This window comes from Giraffa tippelskirchi, chromosome 6 (assembly GCF_054371585.1).
Source record: "Giraffa tippelskirchi isolate mGirTip1 chromosome 6, T2T-mGirTip1v1.2.pri, whole genome shotgun sequence".
Lineage (NCBI taxonomy): Eukaryota > Metazoa > Chordata > Mammalia > Artiodactyla > Giraffidae > Giraffa > Giraffa tippelskirchi.
The window spans coordinates 81,463,069-81,486,075 of NC_137280.1; the positions used below are offsets into that span (position 1 = coordinate 81,463,069).

Genomic DNA, 23,007 nt, shown 5'->3' on the forward strand with positions numbered 1-23,007 from the left:
TCCCGAGTTTGCCCATCCTTGCCACCGTAGGCTCACAGCTCTGTCTGAAGCCACAGCTCGTGTCTGTATGTGAGCCAGCTCACCACAAATGGGGACCCTGATTGAGAAGGGCCAAGGTACAACCCTCAGTGGGATCTGCAAGACCCAACCCCGCTCCATGCTGCCCCTCACAGACGCCCACTCTGATGACACATGAGGCCCTTCCCACCCGGCTCTGCTCAGGACACCCAGGATACAGCCCTCTCCCGGCATCCAGCTTGAGGACACTGCACTCTGGAGCCTTTCCCAGCCCTACAGGCCACAGAGCTGGCCGCATAAAGACTCAAGGTGGGGATACCTGGGACTCAGGGCACACTGTCTTCCTGCCCCACTCCCCCAGCAGCCTGGGGACTCCCTGAGGGCAGAACTGCATCTGGGCCCTCTCAAGGTAGATAATAAACATGTGATGGACAGATAATAGATGGATGACGGATGGAAGAATGGATAGTGGATGGATAGGTGGATGAATGGGTAGATGGTAGACATATGGATGGGTGGACAGACGGACATGGTTAGATGGATGGACCGATGACTGATGGTGGATGGATGGTAGATAGATGGGTAGATACTGAATGCATGGTTAGATAGTGCATGGATGGATGGATAATGATGAATACATGATGGCAGGTGGATAAACGCATGCATGATAGATAATAGATGGTGGCTGGATAGATGGGTAGATAATGGATGGTGGATGAATGGATGGGTAGTTGAATAGATGGATGTGGGATAAATGGATGGACAGATGGAATGGAGGGAGGGAGGGAGGGATGGATGCATGGGTGCATGCACAGATAGATGAATGGATAAATGGTGGGTGGGTTGATAGTCAAGGGATGGCAGATAGATGGGACCAATACTAAAACCAGGAGTAGGACAGCAGATGAGGGTGAGGCATTCAGAGATGACCAATTCTGGGGACAAAGTATAACACATTGAAGGTCCCTAAATCTTACTTTCATGTCTGGTACACCATCTTTCAAACCATTCATGTGTCATAGGTGTGCTATCGTACCACCATCTGAGAGCCTGTCAGGTATGCAGGTGTGTATAAATAAGAGCATGTGAACCTAAATCACAGGAGTAGCTATATAGAGGGCAGAAGTCCAGAAGGCCCTGCCTCAACCTCAGGGCCCAAGTCCCCAGCCACCAGCCTCCCCACCTTCCCCCCACACACACACACAGCCCTGATCCTACGTGAGGATTCCCTCACACACCAGAATTTCTAAAGTTTATCTTCACTAGCCCACCTCCAGTGGCTTCAGTGGTCAAGGGTGGAAAATTGCCAACCCACAGCAAGATCACTGCTGGGAGGCTCAGATTTCTGGCCTCACCACCTGCCAACAGTTCCCCGAGCAGGGGCACATGGACATCCACAAGTGGGGAGGCTAGCTGTAGGAGGGGGCTGCCCACCTGTGACCTTCAGCTGGGCCTCCGAGCGACATGAGCCCACTTGGAAACTGACGGTTCCAGCATCCTCAAGGGTCACCTGATGGAACAGAGACGGAGGTGTCAGGCTGGCAGTGCCATTTCAACCACTTGCAACTTACTCGGCAAGTCCCCAGCCCAGTTCCGCTGGAAGCTTCCCTCTCTCCTGCCCCTGGAAGCACCGCGGGGCACAGGAGGTCTGGGGGACACCACCTTGCGCAGGGTGAGGAAGTGGAGTGTGCCATGCTCTACTGCGATGTCGTTCATCTCGTTGGCCTGCAGGGGCACCCCTCCTAGGGCCCAGTGGGCCTCCTGGCCCAAAGCCCTCGACAGTTGGCACCGGAAGTGGGCGTCCTGGCCCTCGCTGAGCTGAGCGTCCTGCAGGGGCTCCAGGATGGTCACCTCAGGAACTGCATGGGGTGGGGGCGGGGTAGAGGCATGACATCAGCCTCCGTGTCAGAGATGCCCCTCCCCACACCATCAGAACCACCTCCTGGCCCCCCGGGTCTGCCTCCAGCATCCCAGCCCCAATTCCTGAAGACAAGCACGCTGGGGACTGCTCTACTGCAACATCTTGGGTCACCCCAGAATCAGTCATTCACTGCCAGTTGCCCACACTCAAAGGCAGGAAACCTTGCCGTCTATCACTGTCCCCTGACACGGCCTTAACCAAGGGGAGGTTCTGGCCCCCAAGTGCAGTGAAGCTCGGCTCCTGCTACCTCGGACAGTGAGTTGGGCAGAGGACGTGTGGCGACCCGCGTGGAAGGAGACAGTGCCTGCATCCTCCGGGGTCACGCTCTTCAGCCGCAGTGTGTGGGTGCAGCCATCCTGCACGGCCACTTCAGTCACCTCGTTGCTCTGCAGGGGCAGGCCCTGGAGACGCCACTCCACATCCACGCCAGCCTGTGACACCTCGCAGCTGAACTCTGCTTCCCCATCGGCCTGGACCTCGGTGTCAACCAGGCCCCGCACAATGGTCACCTCAGGCTCTGGAGTGTGGGCAAAGCGGGCCTTCACCAGCCAGGTCAGATCACCCAAGCCAAGCTCCCAGGCCCCCCACCCCAGCTCCTCCCCAGGCACTCTCAGACTCGTCTCCTGCCACAGCCTCTACCTGCCCCGCGGGGGATTCAGCACCCACTGTGCCCACAAACACAGCTCCCTCTCGTGACACTGAGCTCCTGGGGACAAGGACTGGGCTGGGGGCCTCTCTGCTGGGAGGAAGCAGGCAACTGTGGGGTGGTGGGCTGCTTGTGTCCCTTCCCAGCCTGCGGCCAGCCCCGCTCCTGGCTGGGACATCAGGGAAGCAAGAGCTTCAGGACAGACAAGAGCTCAGAGAGAGTGGCCCAGGCCTGCTGCCCCACCTGCAGGCGGAGGTGGGGTGGGGGGTGGGAGGCAGGGCAGGGATAGGGGGCTACAATTTCCTCAGGCGACACTCTTCAGTAGGGACACAGAGTGGTGCAGAAATGAGCACAGAAAGCCTGTACCCCTAAAGGTCTGAGAGCCACCCCGGAACAGCACCTGGTGAGAGGGGCTGTGGAGGGAGCCAGGGTGCCCCCTTGGCAGCTGTGAGGGCGCGGGTGTGGCAGGGGGTGCTCACCTTTGACTTTGAGGAAGGCCAAGGTTTTCTGGCTGCCCACCATGCAGCTGTACTCGCCCACGTCCTTGGCCTCCAGCCCGTGGATCAGCAGCTCACACATGGCCCCCTGGCGCCGCATCTCATACTTGGGACTCTCGTGCAGTTCCACACCCTCCTTGAGCCACAGCACGGGGGCCCCAGCCTCCGAATCACTCAGCTGGCAGCACAGCCGGGCCACAGCGCCCGCCTCCTGCTCTGCACTCTGCAGCTCCGTCTTAAACACAGGCCTGGGGGCTGGGGGGGAGCAGGGAGGGGCGCTCAGAGCTGCTGATCAAGGGGCCTGGGGGCTAGGGGGGAGCAGGGAGGGGCGCTCAGAGCTGCTAACCAAGGGGCCTGGGGGCTAGGGGGGAGCAGGGAGGGGCGCTCAGAGCTGCTGATCAAGGGGCCTGCCAGTTTTAGGGGGCTCAGGGACCGGGGGAGGGCAGGGGCCAGCGGGAGGCTCACCCCGGACAGAGAGGCTGGCGGTGCTCTGCGCATGGCCGGTGTCACAGGTATAGAGGCCAGCGTCCTCCTGCTCAGCGCCCTGCACCAGCAGCTCAGCGGCTGTGCCTTCCAGCACCATCTGGTACTTGGCACATGGGAAGAGCTGCAGGGAGCCCTTGCGCCACTCCACGCTGCTGCCCGCCCGGCTCAGCTCACAGCGCAGGCATGCCGTCATGCCCTCGTCTACCTCCTGGGCCTGCAGCTCTCGCAGGAACCTCACGGGCGCAGCTATGGGGGAGGGAGAACGTGAGGGCGGGAACAGCTATGGGGGTGGGGGGGCCACAGGGTCACAGCTCTCAGGGGACGGCAGTGAGCAGGGGAAGTGTCACCTCAGGTCTGCCCACCCCATGTGAGCCAGAGTCGCCTCCCCCCACTGTGCGGGGCGGCCTGGGTGCCCACCTGTGACAGAGAGGGTGGCGCTGGTGGCCTGGGAGCCGCAGCTGCAGCTGTACTCCCCCGTGTCCTCCCGGCGCAAGTCCCGCAGGACCAGCTCTGCCACGTGGCCCCGCTGCCGTGGCTCCCGGCGCCCATCGGCCTGCACCTCCAGACCACCCTTACTCCAGACGACGGCGGCACCAGGCTCGGAGAGCTCGCACTGCAGGCTGGCCGAGGTCCCCTCTTCAGCCTGCAGGCTCTGCAGTGGCTTCCGGAACACCATCTGCGGGGCTGTGGAGCAGGGATCAGGGGTGGATGGGAGAGGGAAAGTCAGCCCCAAGCCTGGTGTCCCGTCACCCAGACAGGAGACTGGCACCCCAAATCCAGTCAGACCCACTGAGGGCCTTGGCCAGGTAGGCCTCACCTGCCCACAGGACCCACTGCCTCAGGCTTCTCTGGAGGATCGGGGTGGGAGTGGGGTCACGGGCTTGGGTCTGTTCTAAGGGAGAGGAGGGTCTGCAGTGGGGGCTGTGAAAGGAAGCCTGGATCTGACCCAGGCGATTCTCACGCTGACCTCCACCCAGGAAGCCCACAGACAGGCCTGTGTCCCTCCTGGTCATGGAGGTGGGAAAGGGGGAATCTCCTTAGACTCCCAGAGCAGGGCCACGACTCCCAGACCCTGACTAGAGGCTGTGGAGTATGGGGGAAATGTGGACTGCATTAGGACAGGGAGGGGAGGGGAATAAGGGGAATTCTACCCACACATGAGGGTAAGCCAGGGGAGGTCATCTGATGAGACCAGTACCCAGACATGAGGACACTGAACAAGAGTTTGGCGGGTGAGCAAGCGGGCGACAGACAGAAGCTGCACAAGACACAGAGGAGATGAGTGCCCATGCAAAGCTGGCATGGGCACAGGAGACGGGGGCACGAGCACAGGCTCCCATCCTTACCCGTGACCGTCAGCGTGGCTGAGGTCCTCTCCTGCCCGCACACACAAGAATATTCCCCAGCATCCTCCACAACAAGGTCGCGGATCTCCAGCTCACACACGGCTCCCTCCTGCCTCAGGCTCACTCGGTCGCCAGCTCTGAGGGTCTCGGGCCCCTTCCTCCACTCCACGGGGGCCGCCTTGCTCAGCTCACAGTGCAGTGTGACCGTGGCCCCTTCTGTGGCCTCCTTGCTTCTCAGTCTTCCTAGGAACTCAGCAGGCAGAGCTGAGGACAATAAGACATGCAAGCATCAGAGTCTTGGGGGAATTTTGAAAGCAGGACATGACAAGGCAAAGGGAAAGACACAGATGCACACAGGACAAAGGACAGAATCTGCAGTGAGACAAGAGGTGGGAAGCAGCGCGGAGGCTGGTTTCTCGTAGTTCACACAACAGCCCAGGAAGGAGGAAGGAATTCTGGGGAGTTATGGGAAGACGGTGATGCTGAGATGAGGAGGGAAGGTGGGAGGAGGGCAAGGAGACGACACGAAGTCTGTAACTGGACACCAAACCACAGCTCCGCTTGGACACACGTGGTCTTTACCCCTGACGGTGAGCGTGGCTGAGGTTTTCTCCTGCCCGCACACACACGAATATTCCCCAGCATCCTTCATGCTCAGGTCACGGATCTCCAGCTCATACACGGCTCCCTCCTGCCTCAGGATCACTCTGTCCCCGGCTCTGAGGGTCTCGGGCCCCTTCCTCCACTCCACGGGGGCCACCTTGCTCAGCTCACAGCACAGCTTGGCTGTGGCCCCTTCCACGGTCTCTTCTTTCCTCAGAGCCTTTGTGAACTTGGCAGGCAGGGCTGGAAGTGGGCAGAAAGACACAAAGGCTCTCAGGCTCCCTGTAAACACAACGAAGCAGGAAGTGGAGAGTACACAGAAGACACGAAACTCAACTGGACTTGGTCCACCTGCTGGGTGTGCCAGTACACATGGTGACCGTGACCTTAAAAGGTCCAACCTGCACATGTGCCACAGAAGACAGGAAACATGACAGGGAGACAAAATAAATATGGAACAAAAAGGAGCAGCATAGTGTGTGAGCAGGGTAGGAAAGGGAACTGAGAGCAGAGAGATGACGGGCAGCCACCAAATGCCAGTCCATGTGGTCACACGTGGTCTTTACCCCTGACGGTGAGCGTGGCTGAGGTCTTCTCCTGCCCGCACGTGCAAGAGTACTTTCCAGCATCCTCCATGGTCAGGTCACGGATCTCTAGCTCACACATGGCTCCCTCCTGCCTCTGGATCACTCTGTCTCCAGCTCTGACGGTCTTAGGCCCCTTCCTCCATTCCAGAGGGGCCACCTTGCTCAGCTCACAGTGCAGCGTGACTGTGGCCCCTTCTGTGGCCTCCTTGGTCTTCAGTTCTTTGATGAACCGAGCAGGCATGGCTGCAGAGAGTTAGATGGACAGAAGCCATCAACCCTCATAAAGGACTGGGGGTCTGACCTGAACATTCAGGATGGGATAGATGCAGGATGGGTGGAGGACGTGCAGTGATGCAGACAAGAGCATGTGTGACAGTGCAATCCTCTCCATATTGCTCAGCAAAGTTGCAGGTTGCAAGAGACTAGCTCCATCCAGGCCTCTTTTCTTCTCAGAGTTCATCTGTCCTACACCCAGAGTCCAAACCATGCTCTTCCAGCTCACAGCTTACACATGCAGCAATGCAATGGACAACTCTCCTGGGAGAACGGCCAGGAGCCACCTTGCAGCCATGACAACCAATGCCCCACTGACATCCCTCATTTGTGCTTCCCATCCCAGGTTAAGGCATCAATCATGTATTGCCCACATCTGGGCACACTACAGGCCTTCCCTGCCTTCACCAGGTCCTGCCTCATTCACCTTACACATTCCTTTCCTGACTCCACTGGACCCCCACTCTCCTGACTCAGATCTCGTAGACCCCAGTGGATTCCAGCTATGGCCTTCTGACCCTGCCCCCTCGCCCTCCAACCTGCAGTCCTCTCTTCCATCCCAATTCCAGACAGAGCGTGAGGCTTCGCAAGTTATAGCTGATCGTGGTTCATCCTGGTTACACCCTGCTGTGGCCTGAATCACATCCCTCAGAATTCCTACGTTGGAGCCCTAACCCCAGGACACAAAATGGAGATGCATTTGAAGAGGTAACCGAGGTGAATGAGCTCAATGGGGTGGAACCTAACCTAACAGGACTGGTTTCCTCATAAAAAGAGGATATTATGACACAGATACACAGAGAGGGATGACCGTGTGAGGGCACGGAAAGAAGTCGGCCATCTACATGCCAAGCAGAGAGGTCTCAAGACAAACCGGCCCTGCCCACATCCTGACCTCAGACTTCCAGCTTCTAGGGCTGGGAGGAAACCATTTTCTGATGTTTAAGCCACTACTATACTGTTAGGCCACTTAGATTTTGGTACCAGGAGTGGGATGCTACTGCAACAAATACCTAAAATCATGGAATTCTCTTTCGAACTGGGTGATGGGTGGAAACTGGAAGAGTTCTGAGGTGCATGTTAGACAAATCTAGATTGCTTGAAGAGATTTTCAGTAGAAATATGGATTCTAAAGGTGTTCCTGGTGAGGCCTCATATGGAAATGCATTATTGGAAACTGGAAGAAAGGCAATCCTTTTATAAAGCAGTGAAGAATTTGGCTGAATTGTGCGTCCCAGAGTTTTATGGAAGGTAGAACTTACAAGTGAACTTGGGTACTTTTAGCTGAGGTAATTCCTAAGCCAAGCATTGAAGGCACAGACTGACTGCTCCTTGTTGCTTATGGTAAAATGGAAGAGAAAAGAGTTCTATTGAAGAAGGAAGTATTTAAACAAAGAGAAACCAAACATTGATACTTTAGAAATTTTTCAGCCCACTGAAATTTCAAAAAAAAATGAGAACATCTGTTCTAGAGAGAATACCAAATGTGTGGTTGGAAATCATTTGGTAAAGAGATTTTAAGTGTGAGTCTCAGATCCAATCAGCCGTCTTAGAAAAGCCAGGAACAGAAATGGAATCACCCAGGAGGCTGTGTGGAAGACTCTCTTGTCTGAAATCTTGGACTGCTGTGAATTATAAAGGAGACCAACAAGGCTTCTGAGAACTTTGTATCAGCAGAAACACTGCCAGCCATGACAAATCAGACTCAGAAGGGACAGGATGGAAGATGGGATGTCTACCAGGTGGGTCAAAACAGCTATGCAGCTGGGACATGTACTATCCTTCAAAGTTGGGAATAACCCCAAAGGCAATTCAGAAGTCAGCAAGGCTGCCACTGCATCCATGGTCCCAGAGGGCCACCGCTGTGCAGGGCCCAGAAGACAGGGCATTGAGCCAGAGGATCATTCTCTAATCTTGAAAATCTCACAGAACTTGTCCTTAGAAGGTGCCAGATTTCTGTGGAACCAGTGGCCTCTTTCTTCTTTCCTATTCCTTTCTTTTGCAATGGGGATATCTACCCCATGCCTGTTCCTCTGAAGTGTTTTGGAACCACATAACTTGTCTGATGTTTCAGGTTGACTATTGCAGAGGAATTCTGCCTCAGGATGACTCATACCTCCAATCTCACACACACTTGATTTAGATGAGATTTTGGACTTAGCCTGACACTAAATCGGTTAAAACTTTTGCGTTTGGGGTAAATGTACTCTGCATGTCAGAACATGCATTTTTGGGACAAGAAACAGAGTATTATGGACTGAATCATTTTGTTTTTCAGTCGCTCAGTCACGTCCAACTCTTTGCGACCCCAAGAACTGTAGCAGGCTTCCCTGTCCACCACCAACTCTCAGAGCTTGCTGAAACTCATGTTCATCAAATCAGTGATGCCCTCCAACCATCTCATCTTCTGTCTACCCTTCTCCTCCTGCCCTCAATCCTTCCCAGCATCAGGGTCTTTTCCAATGAGACAGCTCTTCCCATAAGGTGGCCAAAGTATTGGAGCTTCAGCTTCTGTGTCAGTCCTTCCCATGGACATTCAGGACTGATTTCCTTTAGGATCAATTGATTTAATCTCCTTGAAGTCCAAGGGGTTCTCTAGTGTCTTCTCCAACACTACAGTTCAAAAGCATTAATTCTTCGGTGCTCATTTTTCTTTATGGTCCAAATCTTTATGGACTGAATCATGTCTCCCCTCAAATTTATATGCTGAAGTCTTAACCCTCAGGAACTAAGAATGTGAATTTATCTGGGAATAAGATTTTTGTAGAGGTAATTAGGGTAGAATAGAGTTACCAGAAGGGTGACTAATTCAATTTGACTTACAAGTATTCTTATAAGAAGAGAAGATTATAACACAGGACACACAAAAGGATAACCAGGTGAGGACAAAGAGAGAACGTGGCTATCTACAAGCCAAGGAGAGAAATCTCCCGCAGACATCTTGGTCTTGGACTTCCAGCCTCCGAGACTATGAAACAATACATGTGTGTTGTAAGTCACCTGTATGTGGTATTTGTTACGCAGCCCATGTTTTCTGAGACAGAGCTATTTAGAGGCTGCACATGATCTCCAAGGTCAATCAAATGCTGTCTGATTAGCACAACACAGGAGGGCTTGGCCTGTCTGGCCACCTGCTCCCTGAACTCCCAAACACTGCACCTCAATCCTCCAGTGCACATATCACTAAAATGAATGACCCCACTGCACGCCTGGGGTCCAGAGCCCACACATACCCTCAGCCTCAGCCTCAGCCTTAGCCATGGCTGAGCGCAGCTCTCTAAACCATAATACCTGTTTGCTGGTGCCTCCCTGAGGGTGTCCTGGCACCACGCACCCCTGGGGTCTGTACCCACAGGGTCTAGACAGGGTGGGCCAGTGTTTTTGTGAAATGGATTGTAACCCTGAGACAACATAACACTGGGAGAGCATGTTACAAATGGCAGAGGGAAGTCACTAATGTGGCCACGTGCAGTCTTTACCCTTGACAGCCAGTGTGGCCGAGGTGCTCTCCTGCCCACACACACAACACAGAGTCCAGCACGACCAGGTCACAATCTCCAGCTCACACCCAGCCCCGTTCTGCCCCAGGCTCACTGTGTCTCTGTATTCGAGGAGCTCAGGCCCCTTCCTCCACTCCACAGGGGCTGCCTTGCTCAGCCCACAATGGAAGGTGGTTGCGGCTCCTTCTGTGGCTTTTTTGTTCCTCAGATGTTTTGTGAAATTGGTGGGCAGGACTGGTCAGAAAGACAAACATGCCATCACACTAGGTGATCACACGGGGAAGACATGAGGTAAAAAGAAGAGAGGACACACAAAACCCAAGTGGACATGAGCCACGGGCTGGGTGGGCCAAGGACACGCCATGGTTGGGGCTTCCCTCAGCAAAGCCCCTTCAGTGGACTTCTCAGGCCTCATACTTGGCATTCTCCTGACAGGCAGGGCTGGGAGCGTCTGAGTGACATGGACACCATGACATTCTCTGGAGAATTCTTGGGAAGGAAGTGATAGGATGGAGGAAAGGACACAGACTCTGACAGGACAACAGAACAGCATCAGCAGTGACACAACTGGTGGGAAGTGGATTAATTCACACATCAGCACAGGAAGGTGAAAGACATCCCACAGTCTTATGGAAGCAGGCGGCACTGAGACGGGGAAGGAACATGGAAGGAATACAGAAGGACGCCGTGACGTCAGTAACTGGACACCGAAATACAGCTCTGCTTGGTGACGTGTGGTCTTTACCCCTGACAGTGAGCGTGGCTGAGGTCATCTCCTGCCCGCACACACATGAATATTCCCCAGCATCCTTCATGGTCAGGTCGCAGATCTCCAGCTCACACATGGCTCCATCCTGCCTCAGGCTCACTCTGTCCCCGGCTCTGAGGGTCTCGGGCCCCTTCCTCCACTCCACAGGGGCCGCTTTGCTCAGCTCACAGCGCAGCTTGGCTGTGGTCCCTTCCATGGCCTCCTCCTTCTTCAAATCTTTTGTGAACTTGGCAGGCAGGGCTGGAGATGGTCAGAAAGACACAAACACTGTCACACTTTCTGAAAACACAGAGTCACCGGGATGTGAACACTGCACAAGAGACACGAAACCCAACTGCACTTGGCCCATCTGCTGGGTGTGCCAGTACACAGGGTGACAGTGATTTTAAAAGGTCCACCCTGCACATGTGCCACCTAAGACTGGAAACATGACAGGGAGACAAAATAATCATGGAACAAAAAGGAGCATCATAGTGCGTGAGCAGAGCAGGAAAGGGAACTGAGAGCAGAGAGATGACGGGCAGCCACCAAATGCCAGCCCATGTGGCCACACGTGGTCTTTACCCCTGATGGTGAGCGTGGCTGAGGTCCTCTCCTGCCCGCACAAACATGAATATTCCTCAGCATCCTTCATGCTCAGGTCACGGATCTCCAGCTCACAAACGGCTCCCTCCTGCCTCAGGCTCACTCTGTCCCCGGCTCTGAGGGTCTCGGGCCCCTTCCTCCACTCCACGGGGGCTGCTTTGCTCAGCTCACAGCGCAGCTTGACTGTGGCCCCTTCCACGGCCTCTTCCTTCGTCAGAGCCTTTGTGAACTTGGCAGGTAGGGCTGGAGATGGTCAGAAACACACACACACTATAATGCTTTCTGAACCCACAGATTAGATAGGTCCTGGACATCACAGAGAAGACACAAAACCCAACTGGACACAGGTCACCCGCTGGGTGTCCAGGCACACACTCTGGACTATGGCTCCCTCAGCCCAGTCCATTCAGTGTAGTTGTGACCCCTTCCACAGAGTTCGCAGCCCTCACGTCTGTGAATCTGATGGGCAGGACAGGAGAGGTTAGAAGGTGTGGAGAATGTCCGACTCTCCAGAGGTCACTGGGGGACAGGACATGACAGGATGGAGTGAAAGACGCAGACCCCAACAGGACACAGGACAGAACCTTCAGTGACATGAGGGGTGGGAAGCAGCTCAGAGGCCTGTTTCTCATGGTTCACACAACAGCCCAGGAAGGAGGAAGGAATTCTGTTTAGTTATGGGAAGAGGGTAAGGCTGAGATGAGGAGGGGTTAGGGTAAGATGCCATAAGTCAATAACTGGACACCAAACCACAGCTCTGCTTGGCCACACGTGGTCTTTACCCCTGACGGTGAGCGTGGCTGAGGTCCTCTCCTGCCCACACACACATGAATATTCTCCAGCATCCTCCAGGGTCAGGTCACGGATCTCCAGCTCACACACGGCTCCGTCCTGCCTCAGGCTCACTCTGTCCCCGGCTCTGAGGGTCTCGGACCCCTTCCTCCACTCCACGGGGGCCGCCTTGCTCAGCTCACAGTGCAGCTTGGCTGTGGCCCCTTCCACGGCCTCTTCCTTTCCCAAACCTTTCGTGAACTTGGCAGGCAGGGCTGGAGATAGTCAGAGAGACACAAACACTATCACACTTTCTGCACACACAGAAGAAACAGGACACGGACAGGACACTGAAGACGCAGAACCCAGCTGGACTTGGCCCACCCACTGGTGTGCCAGTACAGACTGTGACTGTGACTTTAACCGTTCCCATCTGGGCATGTGCCACAGCACAGAAAGGGACAAAAACAATATGGAAGCAAAAGGAACAGGACAGTAAGTTAGCAGGGTAGAAAAGGGAACCGAGAGCAGAGAGATGACGGGAAGCCACCAAATGCCAGTCCATGTGGTCACACGTGGTCTTTACCCCTGACGGTGAGTGTGGCTGAGGTCTTCTCCTGCCCGCACGTGCAAGAGTACTTTCCAGCATCCTCCATGGTCAGGTCACGGATCTCTAGCTCACACATGGCTCCCTCCTGCCTCTGGATCACTCTGTCTCCAGCTCTGACGGTCTTAGGCCCCTTCCTCCATTCCAGAGGGGCCACCTTGCTCAGCTCACAGTGCAGCGTGACTGTGGCCCCTTCTGTGGCCTCCTTGGTCTTCAGTTCTTTGATGAACCGAGCAGGCATGGCTGCAGAGAGTTAGATGGACAGAAGCCATCAACCCTCATAAAGGACTGGGGGTCTGACCTGAACATTCAGGATGGGATAGATGCAGGATGGGTGGAGGACGTGCAGTGATGCAGACAAGAGCATGTGTGACAGTGCAATCCTCTCCATATTGCTCAGCAAGTTGCAGGTTGCAAGAGACTAGCTCCATCCAGGCCTCTTTTCTTCTCATAGTTCATCTGTCCTACACCCAGAGTCCAAACCATGCTCTTCCAGCTCACAGCTTACACATGCAGCAATGCAATGGACAACTCTCCTGGGAGAACGGCCAGGAGCCACCTTGCAGCCATGACAACCAATGCCCCACTGACATCCCTCATTTGTGCTTCCCATCCCAGGTTAAGGCATCAATCATGTATTGCCCACATCTGGGCACACTACAGGCCTTCCCTGCCTTCACCAGGTCCTGCCTCATTCACCTTACACATTCCTTTCCTGACTCCACTGGACCCCCACTCTCCTGACTCAGATCTCGTAGACCCCAGTGGATTCCAGCTATGGCCTTCTGACCCTGCCCCCTCGCCCTCCAACCTGCAGTCCTCTCTTCCATCCCAATTCCAGACAGAGCGTGAGGCTTCGCAAGTTATAGCTGATCATGGTTCATCCTGGTTACACCCTGCTGTGGCCTGAATCACATCCCTCAGAATTCCTACGTTGGAGCCCTAACCCCAGGACACAAAATGGAGATGCATTTGAAGAGGTAACCGAGGTGAATGAGCTCAATGGGGTGGAACCTAACCTAACAGGACTGGTTTCCTCATAAAAAGAGGATATTATGACACAGATACACAGAGAGGGATGACCGTGTGAGGGCACGGAAAGAAGTCGGCCATCTACATGCCAAGCAGAGAGGTCTCAAGACAAACCGGCCCTGCCCACATCCTGACCTCAGACTTCCAGCTTCTAGGGCTGGGAGGAAACCATTTTCTGATGTTTAAGCCACTACTATACTGTTAGGCCACTTAGATTTTGGTACCAGGAGTGGGATGCTACTGCAACAAATACCTAAAATCATGGAATTCTCTTTCGAACTGGGTGATGGGTGGAAACTGGAAGAGTTCTGAGGTGCATGTTAGACAAATCTAGATTGCTTGAAGAGATTTTCAGTAGAAATATGGATTCTAAAGGTGTTCCTGGTGAGGCCTCATATGGAAATGCATTATTGGAAACTGGAAGAAAGGCAATCCTTTTATAAAGCAGTGAAGAATTTGGCTGAATTGTGCGTCCCAGAGTTTTATGGAAGGTAGAACTTACAAGTGAACTTGGGTACTTTTAGCTGAGGTAATTCCTAAGCCAAGCATTGAAGGCACAGACTGACTGCTCCTTGTTGCTTATGGTAAAATGGAAGAGAAAAGAGTTCTATTGAAGAAGGAAGTATTTAAACAAAGAGAAACCAAACATTGATACTTTAGAAATTTTTCAGCCCACTGAAATTTCAAAAAAAAATGAGAACATCTGTTCTAGAGAGAATACCAAATGTGTGGTTGGAAATCATTTGGTAAAGAGATTTTAAGTGTGAGTCTCAGATCCAATCAGCCGTCTTAGAAAAGCCAGGAACAGAAATGGAATCACCCAGGAGGCTGTGTGGAAGACTCTCTTGTCTGAAATCTTGGACTGCTGTGAATTATAAAGGAGACCAACAAGGCTTCTGAGAACTTTGTATCAGCAGAAACACTGCCAGCCATGACAAATCAGACTCAGAAGGGACAGGATGGAAGATGGGATGTCTACCGGGTGGGTCAAAACAGCTATGCAGCTGGGACATGTACTATCCTTCAAAGTTGGGAATAACCCCAAAGGCAATTCAGAAGTCAGCAAGGCTGCCACTGCATCCATGGTCCCAGAGGGCCACCGCTGTGCAGGGCCCAGAAGACAGGGCATTGAGCCAGAGGATCATTCTCTAATCTTGAAAATCTCACAGAACTTGTCCTTAGAAGGTGCCAGATTTCTGTGGAACCAGTGGCCTCTTTCTTCTTTCCTATTCCTTTCTTTTGCAATGGGGATATCTACCCCATGCCTGTTCCTCTGAAGTGTTTTGGAACCACATAACTTGTCTGATGTTTCAGGTTGACTATTGCAGAGGAATTCTGCCTCAGGATGACTCATACCTCCAATCTCACACACACTTGATTTAGATGAGATTTTGGACTTAGCCTGACACTAAATCGGTTAAAACTTTTGCGTTTGGGGTAAATGTACTCTGCATGTCAGAACATGCATTTTTGGGACAAGAAACAGAGTATTATGGACTGAATCATTTTGTTTTTCAGTCGCTCAGTCACGTCCAACTCTTTGCGACCCCAAGAACTGTAGCAGGCTTCCCTGTCCACCACCAACTCTCAGAGCTTGCTGAAACTCATGTTCATCAAATCAGTGATGCCCTCCAACCATCTCATCTTCTGTCTACCCTTCTCCTCCTGCCCTCAATCCTTCCCAGCATCAGGGTCTTTTCCAATGAGACAGCTCTTCCCATAAGGTGGCCAAAGTATTGGAGCTTCAGCTTCTGTGTCAGTCCTTCCCATGGACATTCAGGACTGATTTCCTTTAGGATCAACTGGTTTAGTCTCCTTGCAGTCCAAGGGGCTCTCAAGAGTCGTCTGCAACACCACAGTTCAAAAGCATTAATTCTTCGGTGCTCAGCTTTCTTTATGATCCAAATCTTTATGGACTGAATCATGTCTCCCCTCAAATTTATATGCTGAAGTCTTAACCCTCAGGAACTAAGAATGTGAATTTATCTGGGAATAAGATTTTTGTAGAGGTAATTAGGGTAGAATGGAGTTATCGGGAGGGTGACTAATTCAGTTTGACTTACAAGTATTCATATAAGAAGAGAAGATTATAACACAGGACACACAAAAGGATAACCAGGTGAGGACAAAGAGAGAACGTGGCTATCTACAAGCCAAGGAGAGAAATCTCCCGCAGACATCTTGGTCTTGGACTTCCAGCCTCCGAGACTATGAAACAATACATGTGTGTTGTAAGTCACTTGTATGTGGTATTTGTTACGCAGCCTATGTTTTCTGAGACAGAGCTATTTAGAGGCTGCACACGATCTCCAAGGTCAATCAAATGCTGTCTGATTAGCATAACACAGGAGGGCTTGGCCTGTCTGGCCACCTGCTCCCTGAACTCCCAAACACTGCACCTCAGTCCACATGTCACTAACATGAACGACCCCACTGCACGCCTGGGGTCCAGAGCCCACATATATCCTCAGCCTCAGCCTCAACCATGGCTGAGTGGAGCTCTCTAAACCATAATACGTGTTTGCTGATGCCTCCCTGAGGTTGTCCTATTACCACACACCCCTGGGGTCTTACCCACAGGGTCTAGACAGGGTGGCCCAGTGTTTTTGTGAAATGGATCAGTCAGACGATGACTGTAACCCTGAGACACCAGTAATGCTGGGAGAGTATGTTACAAATGGCAGAGGGAAGTCACTAACATGGCCATGTGCAGTCTTTACCCTTTACAGCCAGTGTGGCCGAGGTGCTCTCCTGCCCACACACACACCACAGAGTCCAGCACGACCAGGTCACAATCTCCAGCTTACACCCGGCCCCATTCTGCCCCAGGCTCACTGTGTCTCTGTATTCGAGGAGCTCAGGCCCCTTCCTCCACTCCACAGGGGCTGCCTTGCTCAGCCCACAATGGAAGGTGGTTGCGGCTCCGTCTGTGGCTTTTTGTTCCTGATGTTTTGTGAAATTGGTGGGCAGGACTGGTCAGAAAGACAAACATGCCATCACACTAGGTGATCACATAAGGAAAACATGAGGTAGAAAGAAGAGAGGACACACAAAACCCAAGTGGACATGGGCCATGTGCTGGGTGGGCCAAGGACACGCCATGGTTGGGGCTTCCCTCAGCAAAGCCCCTTCAGTGGACTTCTCAGGCCTCATACTTGGCATTCTCCTGACAGGCAGGGCTGGGAGCGTCTGAGTGACATGGACACCATGAGATTCTCTGGAGAATTCTTGGGAAGGAATTGATAGGATGGAGGAAAGGACACGGACTCTGACAGGACAACAGAACAGCGTCAGCAGTGACACAACTGGTGGGAAGTGGATTAACTCACACATCAGCACAGGAAGGTGAAAGACATCCCACAGTCTTATGGAAGCAGGCAGCACTGGGACAGGGAGGGAACATGGAAGGAATACAGAAGGACGCTGTGACGTCAGTAACTGGACACCGAAACACAGCTCTGCTTGGCCACATGTGGTCTTTACCCTTGATGGTGAGCGTGGCTGAGGTCTTCTCCTGCCCGCACACACATGAATATTCTCCAGCATCCTCCAGGGTCAGGTCACGGATCTCCAGCTCACACACGGCTCCCTCCTGCCTCAGGCTCACTCTGTCCCCGGCTCTGAGGGTCTCGGGCCCCTTCCTCCACTCCACAGGGGCCGCCTTGCTCAGCTCACAGCATAACTTGGCTGTGGCCCCTTCCACGGCCTCTTCCTTCTCCAGACCTTTTGTGAACTTGGCAGGCAGGGCTGGAGATGGTCAGAAAGACACACACACTATAATGCTCTCTGAACCCACAGATTAGATAGGTCCTGGACATCACAGAGAAGACACAAAACCCAACTGGACACAGGTCACCCGCTGGGTGTCCAGGCACACACTCTGGACTATGGCTCCCTCAGCCCAGTCCGTTCAGTGTGCTTGTGACCCTTTCCACATTCTCCGCAGCCCTCACGTCTGCGAATCTGGTGGGCAGGGCAGGAGAGGTTAGAAGGTTTGGAGAACATCTGACTCTCCAGAGGTCACTGGGGGACAGGATGTGACAGGATGGAGTGAAAGACGCAGACCCCAACAGGACACAGGATAGAACCTTCAGTTACATGAAGGGTGTGAAGTAGCTCAGAGGCCTGTTTCTCAGGGTTCACACAACAGCCCAGGAAGGAGGAAGGAATTCTGTTTAGTTATGGGAAGAGGGTAAGGCTGAGATGAGGAGGGGTTAGGGTAAGATGCCATAAGTCAATAACTGGACACCAAACCACAGCTCTGCTTGGCCACACGTGGTCTTTACCCCTGACGGTGAGCGTGGCTGAGGTCCTCTCCTGCCCACACACACATGAATATTCTCCAGCATCCTCCAGGGTCAGGTCACGGATCTCCAGCTCACACACGGCTCCATCCTGCCTCAGGCTCACTCTGCTCCCAGCTCTGAGGGTCTCGGACCCCTTCCTCCACTCCACGGGGGCCGCCTTGCTCAGCTCACAGCGCAGCTTGAATGTGGTGCCTTCCACGGCCTCTTCCTTCCTCAGATCCTTTGTGAACTTGGTGGGAAGAGCTAGAAAGGTCAGAAAGACACAAACACCATAATGCTCTCTGAACCCACAGATTAGATAGGTCCTGGACGTCACAGAGAAGACACAAAACCCAACTGGACACAGGTCACCCACTGGGTGTCCAGGCGCACACCCTGGACTATGGCTCCCTCAGCCCAGTCCATTCAGTGTGCTTGTGACCCTTTCCACAGACTCCGCAGCCCTCACGTCTGTGAATCTGGTGGGCAGGGCAGGAGAGGTTAGAAGGTGTGGAGAACATCCAACTCTCCAGAGGTCACTGGGGGACAGGACGTGACAGGATGGAGTGAACGACGCAGACCCCAACAGGACACAGGACAGACCCTTCAGTGATGTGAGGGGTGGGAAGCAGCTCAGAGGCTGGTTCCTTGTGGTTCACACAACAGCCCAGGAAGGATGAAGGAAATCCACAAAGTTATGGGAAGAAGGGGGCTTCCCCGGTGGCTCAGTGGTAAAGAATAAGCCTGCCATGCAGGAGACACAGGAGACACATGTTTGATCCCTGGGTTGGGAAGATCCCTTGGAGGAGGGCATGACAACCCACTCCAGGATTCTTGCCTGGAGAATCGCATGGACTCAGTAGCCTGTTGGGCTAAGGCCCACAGGATTACTAAAGAGACACAACTGAAGTGACTGAGGACAGCACAGCACTGCACATGGGGAAAAGGTGATGCTGAGATGAGGAGGGAAGGTGAGATGAATGCAAGAGCAGTAAGTCGGTAACTGGACACCAAAACACAGCTCTGCTTGGCCACACATGGTCCTTACCCCTGACGGTGAGTGTGGCTGAGGTCTTCTCCTGCTCGCACATGCACGAGTACTCCCCAGCATCCTCCACCATCAGGTCACGGATCTCCAGCTCACACACGGCTCCCTCCTGCCTCAGGCTCACTCTGTCCCCGGCTCTGAGGGTCTCGGGCCCCTTCCTCCACTCCACAGGGGCCGCCTTGCTCAGCTCACAGCGCAGCTTGGCTGTGGTGCCTTCCACAGCCTCTTCCTTCCTCAGACCTTTTATGAACTTGGCAGGCAGTGCTGGAGGTGGCCAGAAAGACACAAACATCACGCTTCCTCAACGCACAGAAGGAACAGGATACAGAGAGTACACAGAGGACAAAAAACCCAACTGGACATGGACCACCTGCTGGGTGTGTCAGTACACACTGTTAGCTGTGACTTTAAAAGGTCCAACCTGCACATGTGCCACAGAACAGACATGGAACATGACAGGGAGAACAGAATTAATTATGGAAGGAAAAGGAACAGGATAGTGAGTCAGCAAGGTAGAAAAGAGAACTGAGAGCAAAGAGATGATTATGTTGTTGTTCAGTCATTAAATTGTGTCCAACTCTTTGCAACCCCATGGACTGCAGCATGCCAGGCTTCCCTGTCCTTCACCATCTCCTGGAGTTTTTGCAAATTCATATCCATTGAGTGGGTGATGCCATCCAACCATCTCATCCTCTGTCATCCCTCTCTCCACCTGCCTTCCATCTTCTCCTGCATCAGGATCTTTTCCAATGAGTCAGCTCTTTGCATCAGGTGGCCAAAGTGCTGGAGCTTCAGATGGGAGGCCACCAAATGCCATTCCATGTGGTCACTTGCAGTCCTCACCCCTGACAACGAGCCTGGCCAAAGACCTCTCCTGCCCACACACACTCCCCTGCAACCATTATAGCCAAGCCATGATCTCCAGCTCACGCACCGCCCCATCCTGCCTCAGGCATACTCTTATTTCCATCTCAAGGGTTTCGGTCCAATCCTCCAGTCCTCATGGACCACCTTGCTCAGCTCACAGCACAGTATGGCCATGGTCCCTTCCATGGCCTCTTCATGTTTCAGCCTTTGTGAGCTCGGCAGGCAGGGCTGAGGAGGGCTACAATGTCACTAAGAACATTAGATTGTCAGGGTAACTCTCTCCAGGACACAAAACCCCACAAACTGCAAAAGACCACAGGACGAACAAGTAAAGAGATGCAAAGATGGTGATGGAGGCAAACGTCCCAGAGGGAACAGAGGACACATATACGGGACATCGACGTCTACTGAATGAGGAACCCAGAGCCAAGAGACATCTGCAGGAACCCAGGTGGAAAGATACAAAAAGCCACAGAGCCCTACAGTGGAGCCAGTGACACAGAGACCACACGCAAACGTGAAGCCACAGCCCCTGTGGCCTCTCACGGCCTTTACCCTTGACAGCGAGCGTGGCTGAGGTCCTCTCCTGTCCGCACACACAGGAGTACTCCCCTGTGTCCTCCACGGTCAGGCCACGTATCTCCAGCTCACACACGGCTCCCTCCTGCCTCAGGCTCACTCGGTTCCCGGCTCTGAGGGTCTCCGGCCCCTTCCTCCACTCCACGGGGGCTGCCTTGCTCAGCTCACAGTGCAGCGTGACCGTGGTCCCTTCTGTGGCCTCCTCCTTCCTGAGGCCCTTTGTGAACTTGGCAGGCAGGGCTGGGCAGGGTCAGAGTGACAAAGGAAACATCAGACTCTCTGGAAAATGCAGGGGGATCAGGATGTGGACACGTGACAATGAAACAGTCACATGCTGGAACAAATAAGGAATAAAAGCTTAGACCCACAGACATATGGGCAGGTAGCAGTGCTGTGGGGGGAGTGTGTGCAGAGGACAGACAAATCAGCAAGGAAATGGAATCCTCAGGGAGGACCTCACGGCATGGACAGACATAGACATGGCCGCAGTGTCTGCAGAAAGTGACAATAAATTGGAACAGATGTCCTCCAGCATATTCCATGGCCCATCCTGCCTCAGAGTGTGGCCAGGATCGAGGGTCCGACCCCTCCCCCACTATACATGCCAGGCTGCCCTGCTTACACCACACCATGGCCATGGCCCCCTCCAGGCCTTGTTCTTTAGTGACTTTATGATCTTGAGGGATATAGCTGGGAATGGAGACACAAGAAGAGCTACCTAAACTATCCCAAGTGTCTACACCAGCATACCCCCTTGTCAACTCCTACTGCTGCTGGCGCCAGAGCCCGGGGCTGACTGGGCCTGAAGAGCACTGACAGGGCAAAATGCACCATGGCCGGAAGGGAAGCAGAAGCTTCCTGCCCTGTCGCCCCGGAGTAGGTGTCCCTGGGATCTGCACATTCTGAGAAGGTGCTCTCTTGGACTGCTTGTAGCTGGTCGACTTGAGCCCTCTGCACGCGTGCTCAGTCGCTTCAGTCGTGTCCGACTCTTTGCGACACCATGGGCTCCTCTGTCCATGGCATTTCCAAGGCAAGAATACTGGGGTGGGTTGCCATGCCCTCCTCCAGGGGCTCTTCCCAACATAGAGATCAAACCTGAGTCTCTTATGTCTCCAGCACCGGCAGGCAGGGTCTTTACCACGAGCACCATTGGGTTCTCTGGTCCTCGCCCCTTGGAGGGACTTCCTCCCTGCCATGGAAGCTGCTTTGACTGTGTGACAGCCCTCCAAGCCCACACCCTTTGTGGTCTCCTGGTGAGTCTGAACAGTGTGGGTACCAGTGTCTCTGTGCTAGAGATGCTATCCTCCACTCATGAAGTTCATTCGTGAAGGTGGCATCGTGGCCTGACCTCTCCCCAGAGATCTGAGTATCTGTGTTCACAATGGCCCTTCCCAGCCTCAGAATCTTCTTCTTTACTGTTCCACCTTGTCTTACGAGTACACCCCAACAGCACCCAGGATGTGAGGCCTCTGTGCACCTGCAGAGCTGTCCCTTTTGCTCTGTGAGGTCACATCACACCTTGACAGAACCCCTTCTATGGCAGCTGTCTAGAGTCAGCTCATCCACCACAGATGCCAGACACTGACCCCAACTCCAGCATGGGTGCCCACCTGCCTTCCTGGGTCTGGCTCTGCTCCCTAGTGTGGCTTCCCATCCCTCCTTCCTCTCCTCCTGTGGCCAAGCACTGTCCACACCTATTTCACCTCCACTCCACTCTACACCCAGACCTCACCTCCTGTCTTATCTCCACCTCACCCTCCACAGCCAGCTCTCACTCTCACTTCGTTTTCACTTCAAACTTCACCTCACCTCAACACCGAGGTGCCACCTCCACATCAACCCAAACTCCACCACATCTCTCCCTGCCCCGCACCCCGAGATCACCTCCCATAACAACCAGACACTGGACAGAAGACCCTAGAACCGCCCATCATGGCTCTCTCACAGACGACCCTCTCAACACCCCTCTCAACATCCCACCCTCAAGAGCCATGCTCTCACCTACTTCCCAGCTTCTCTCCTGTCACGCACCCTCGAGAAGACCATAATTCTGTTCTTTTCCTATGTGGCTGCCCTCCTCCTCTTTCTCAGACGTGAGCCCCTGAGGACAGTGAGGACCTTATCCTCTGCTCGTTATCTGAGGTGGGCCTCACAGAAGGAAGGGAGACTATGGAGACTGCTGCTGCAAGAATGCAGGAGATGCGCAGAGACATGAAAGACTGCAGACAGACAGGGCGGAGCTGGAGGACATGTTAAAGCCCGCAGACATGAAGCCTCTGCTCCACACGGCCACATGTGGTCTTTACCCCTGACGGTGAGCATGGCTGAGGTTTTCTCCTGCCCGCACACGCATGAGTACTCTCCGGAATCTGCCACAACTAGGCCACAAATCTCCAGCTCACACGTGGCTCCGTCCTGCCTCAAGCTCACTCTGTCCCCGGCTCTGAGGGTCTCAGGCCCCTTCCTCCACTCCACGGGGGCCGCCTTGCTCAGCTCACAGCGCAGCTTGGCTATGGCCCCTTCCACGGCCTCTTCTTTCCTCAGAGCCTTTGTGAACCTGGCAGGCAGGGCTGGAAAGGGGCAGAA

General features: G+C 53.8%; 1 protein-coding gene across 2 annotated transcripts in view; it reads right to left on the reverse strand.

The window, feature by feature from the left end:
* OBSCN (obscurin, cytoskeletal calmodulin and titin-interacting RhoGEF) overlaps positions 1-23,007 on the reverse strand; it is a 237,167-nt gene that overhangs the window by 57,641 nt on the left and 156,519 nt on the right. Inside the window, exons 46-63 of one of the 2 annotated variants that reach the window (XM_081497754.1) lie at positions 22,728-22,991; positions 20,398-20,661; positions 18,976-19,239; positions 17,928-18,191; positions 17,125-17,388; positions 12,589-12,852; positions 12,014-12,277; positions 11,211-11,474; positions 10,623-10,886; positions 6,084-6,347; positions 5,497-5,760; positions 4,915-5,178; positions 3,986-4,252; positions 3,548-3,814; positions 3,065-3,337; positions 2,187-2,456; positions 1,681-1,877; positions 1,453-1,528 (exon numbers count right to left, since the gene is read on the reverse strand). In XM_081497754.1, coding sequence (XP_081353880.1) covers positions 1,453-1,528; positions 1,681-1,877; positions 2,187-2,456; positions 3,065-3,337; positions 3,548-3,814; positions 3,986-4,252; positions 4,915-5,178; positions 5,497-5,760; positions 6,084-6,347; positions 10,623-10,886; positions 11,211-11,474; positions 12,014-12,277; positions 12,589-12,852; positions 17,125-17,388; positions 17,928-18,191; positions 18,976-19,239; positions 20,398-20,661; positions 22,728-22,991 — 4,518 coding nt within the window. The remainder of the gene's footprint in view (positions 1-1,452; positions 1,529-1,680; positions 1,878-2,186; positions 2,457-3,064; positions 3,338-3,547; positions 3,815-3,985; positions 4,253-4,914; positions 5,179-5,496; positions 5,761-6,083; positions 6,348-10,622; positions 10,887-11,210; positions 11,475-12,013; positions 12,278-12,588; positions 12,853-17,124; positions 17,389-17,927; positions 18,192-18,975; positions 19,240-20,397; positions 20,662-22,727; positions 22,992-23,007) is intronic. The other variant, XM_081497755.1, reaches the window with a different exon arrangement.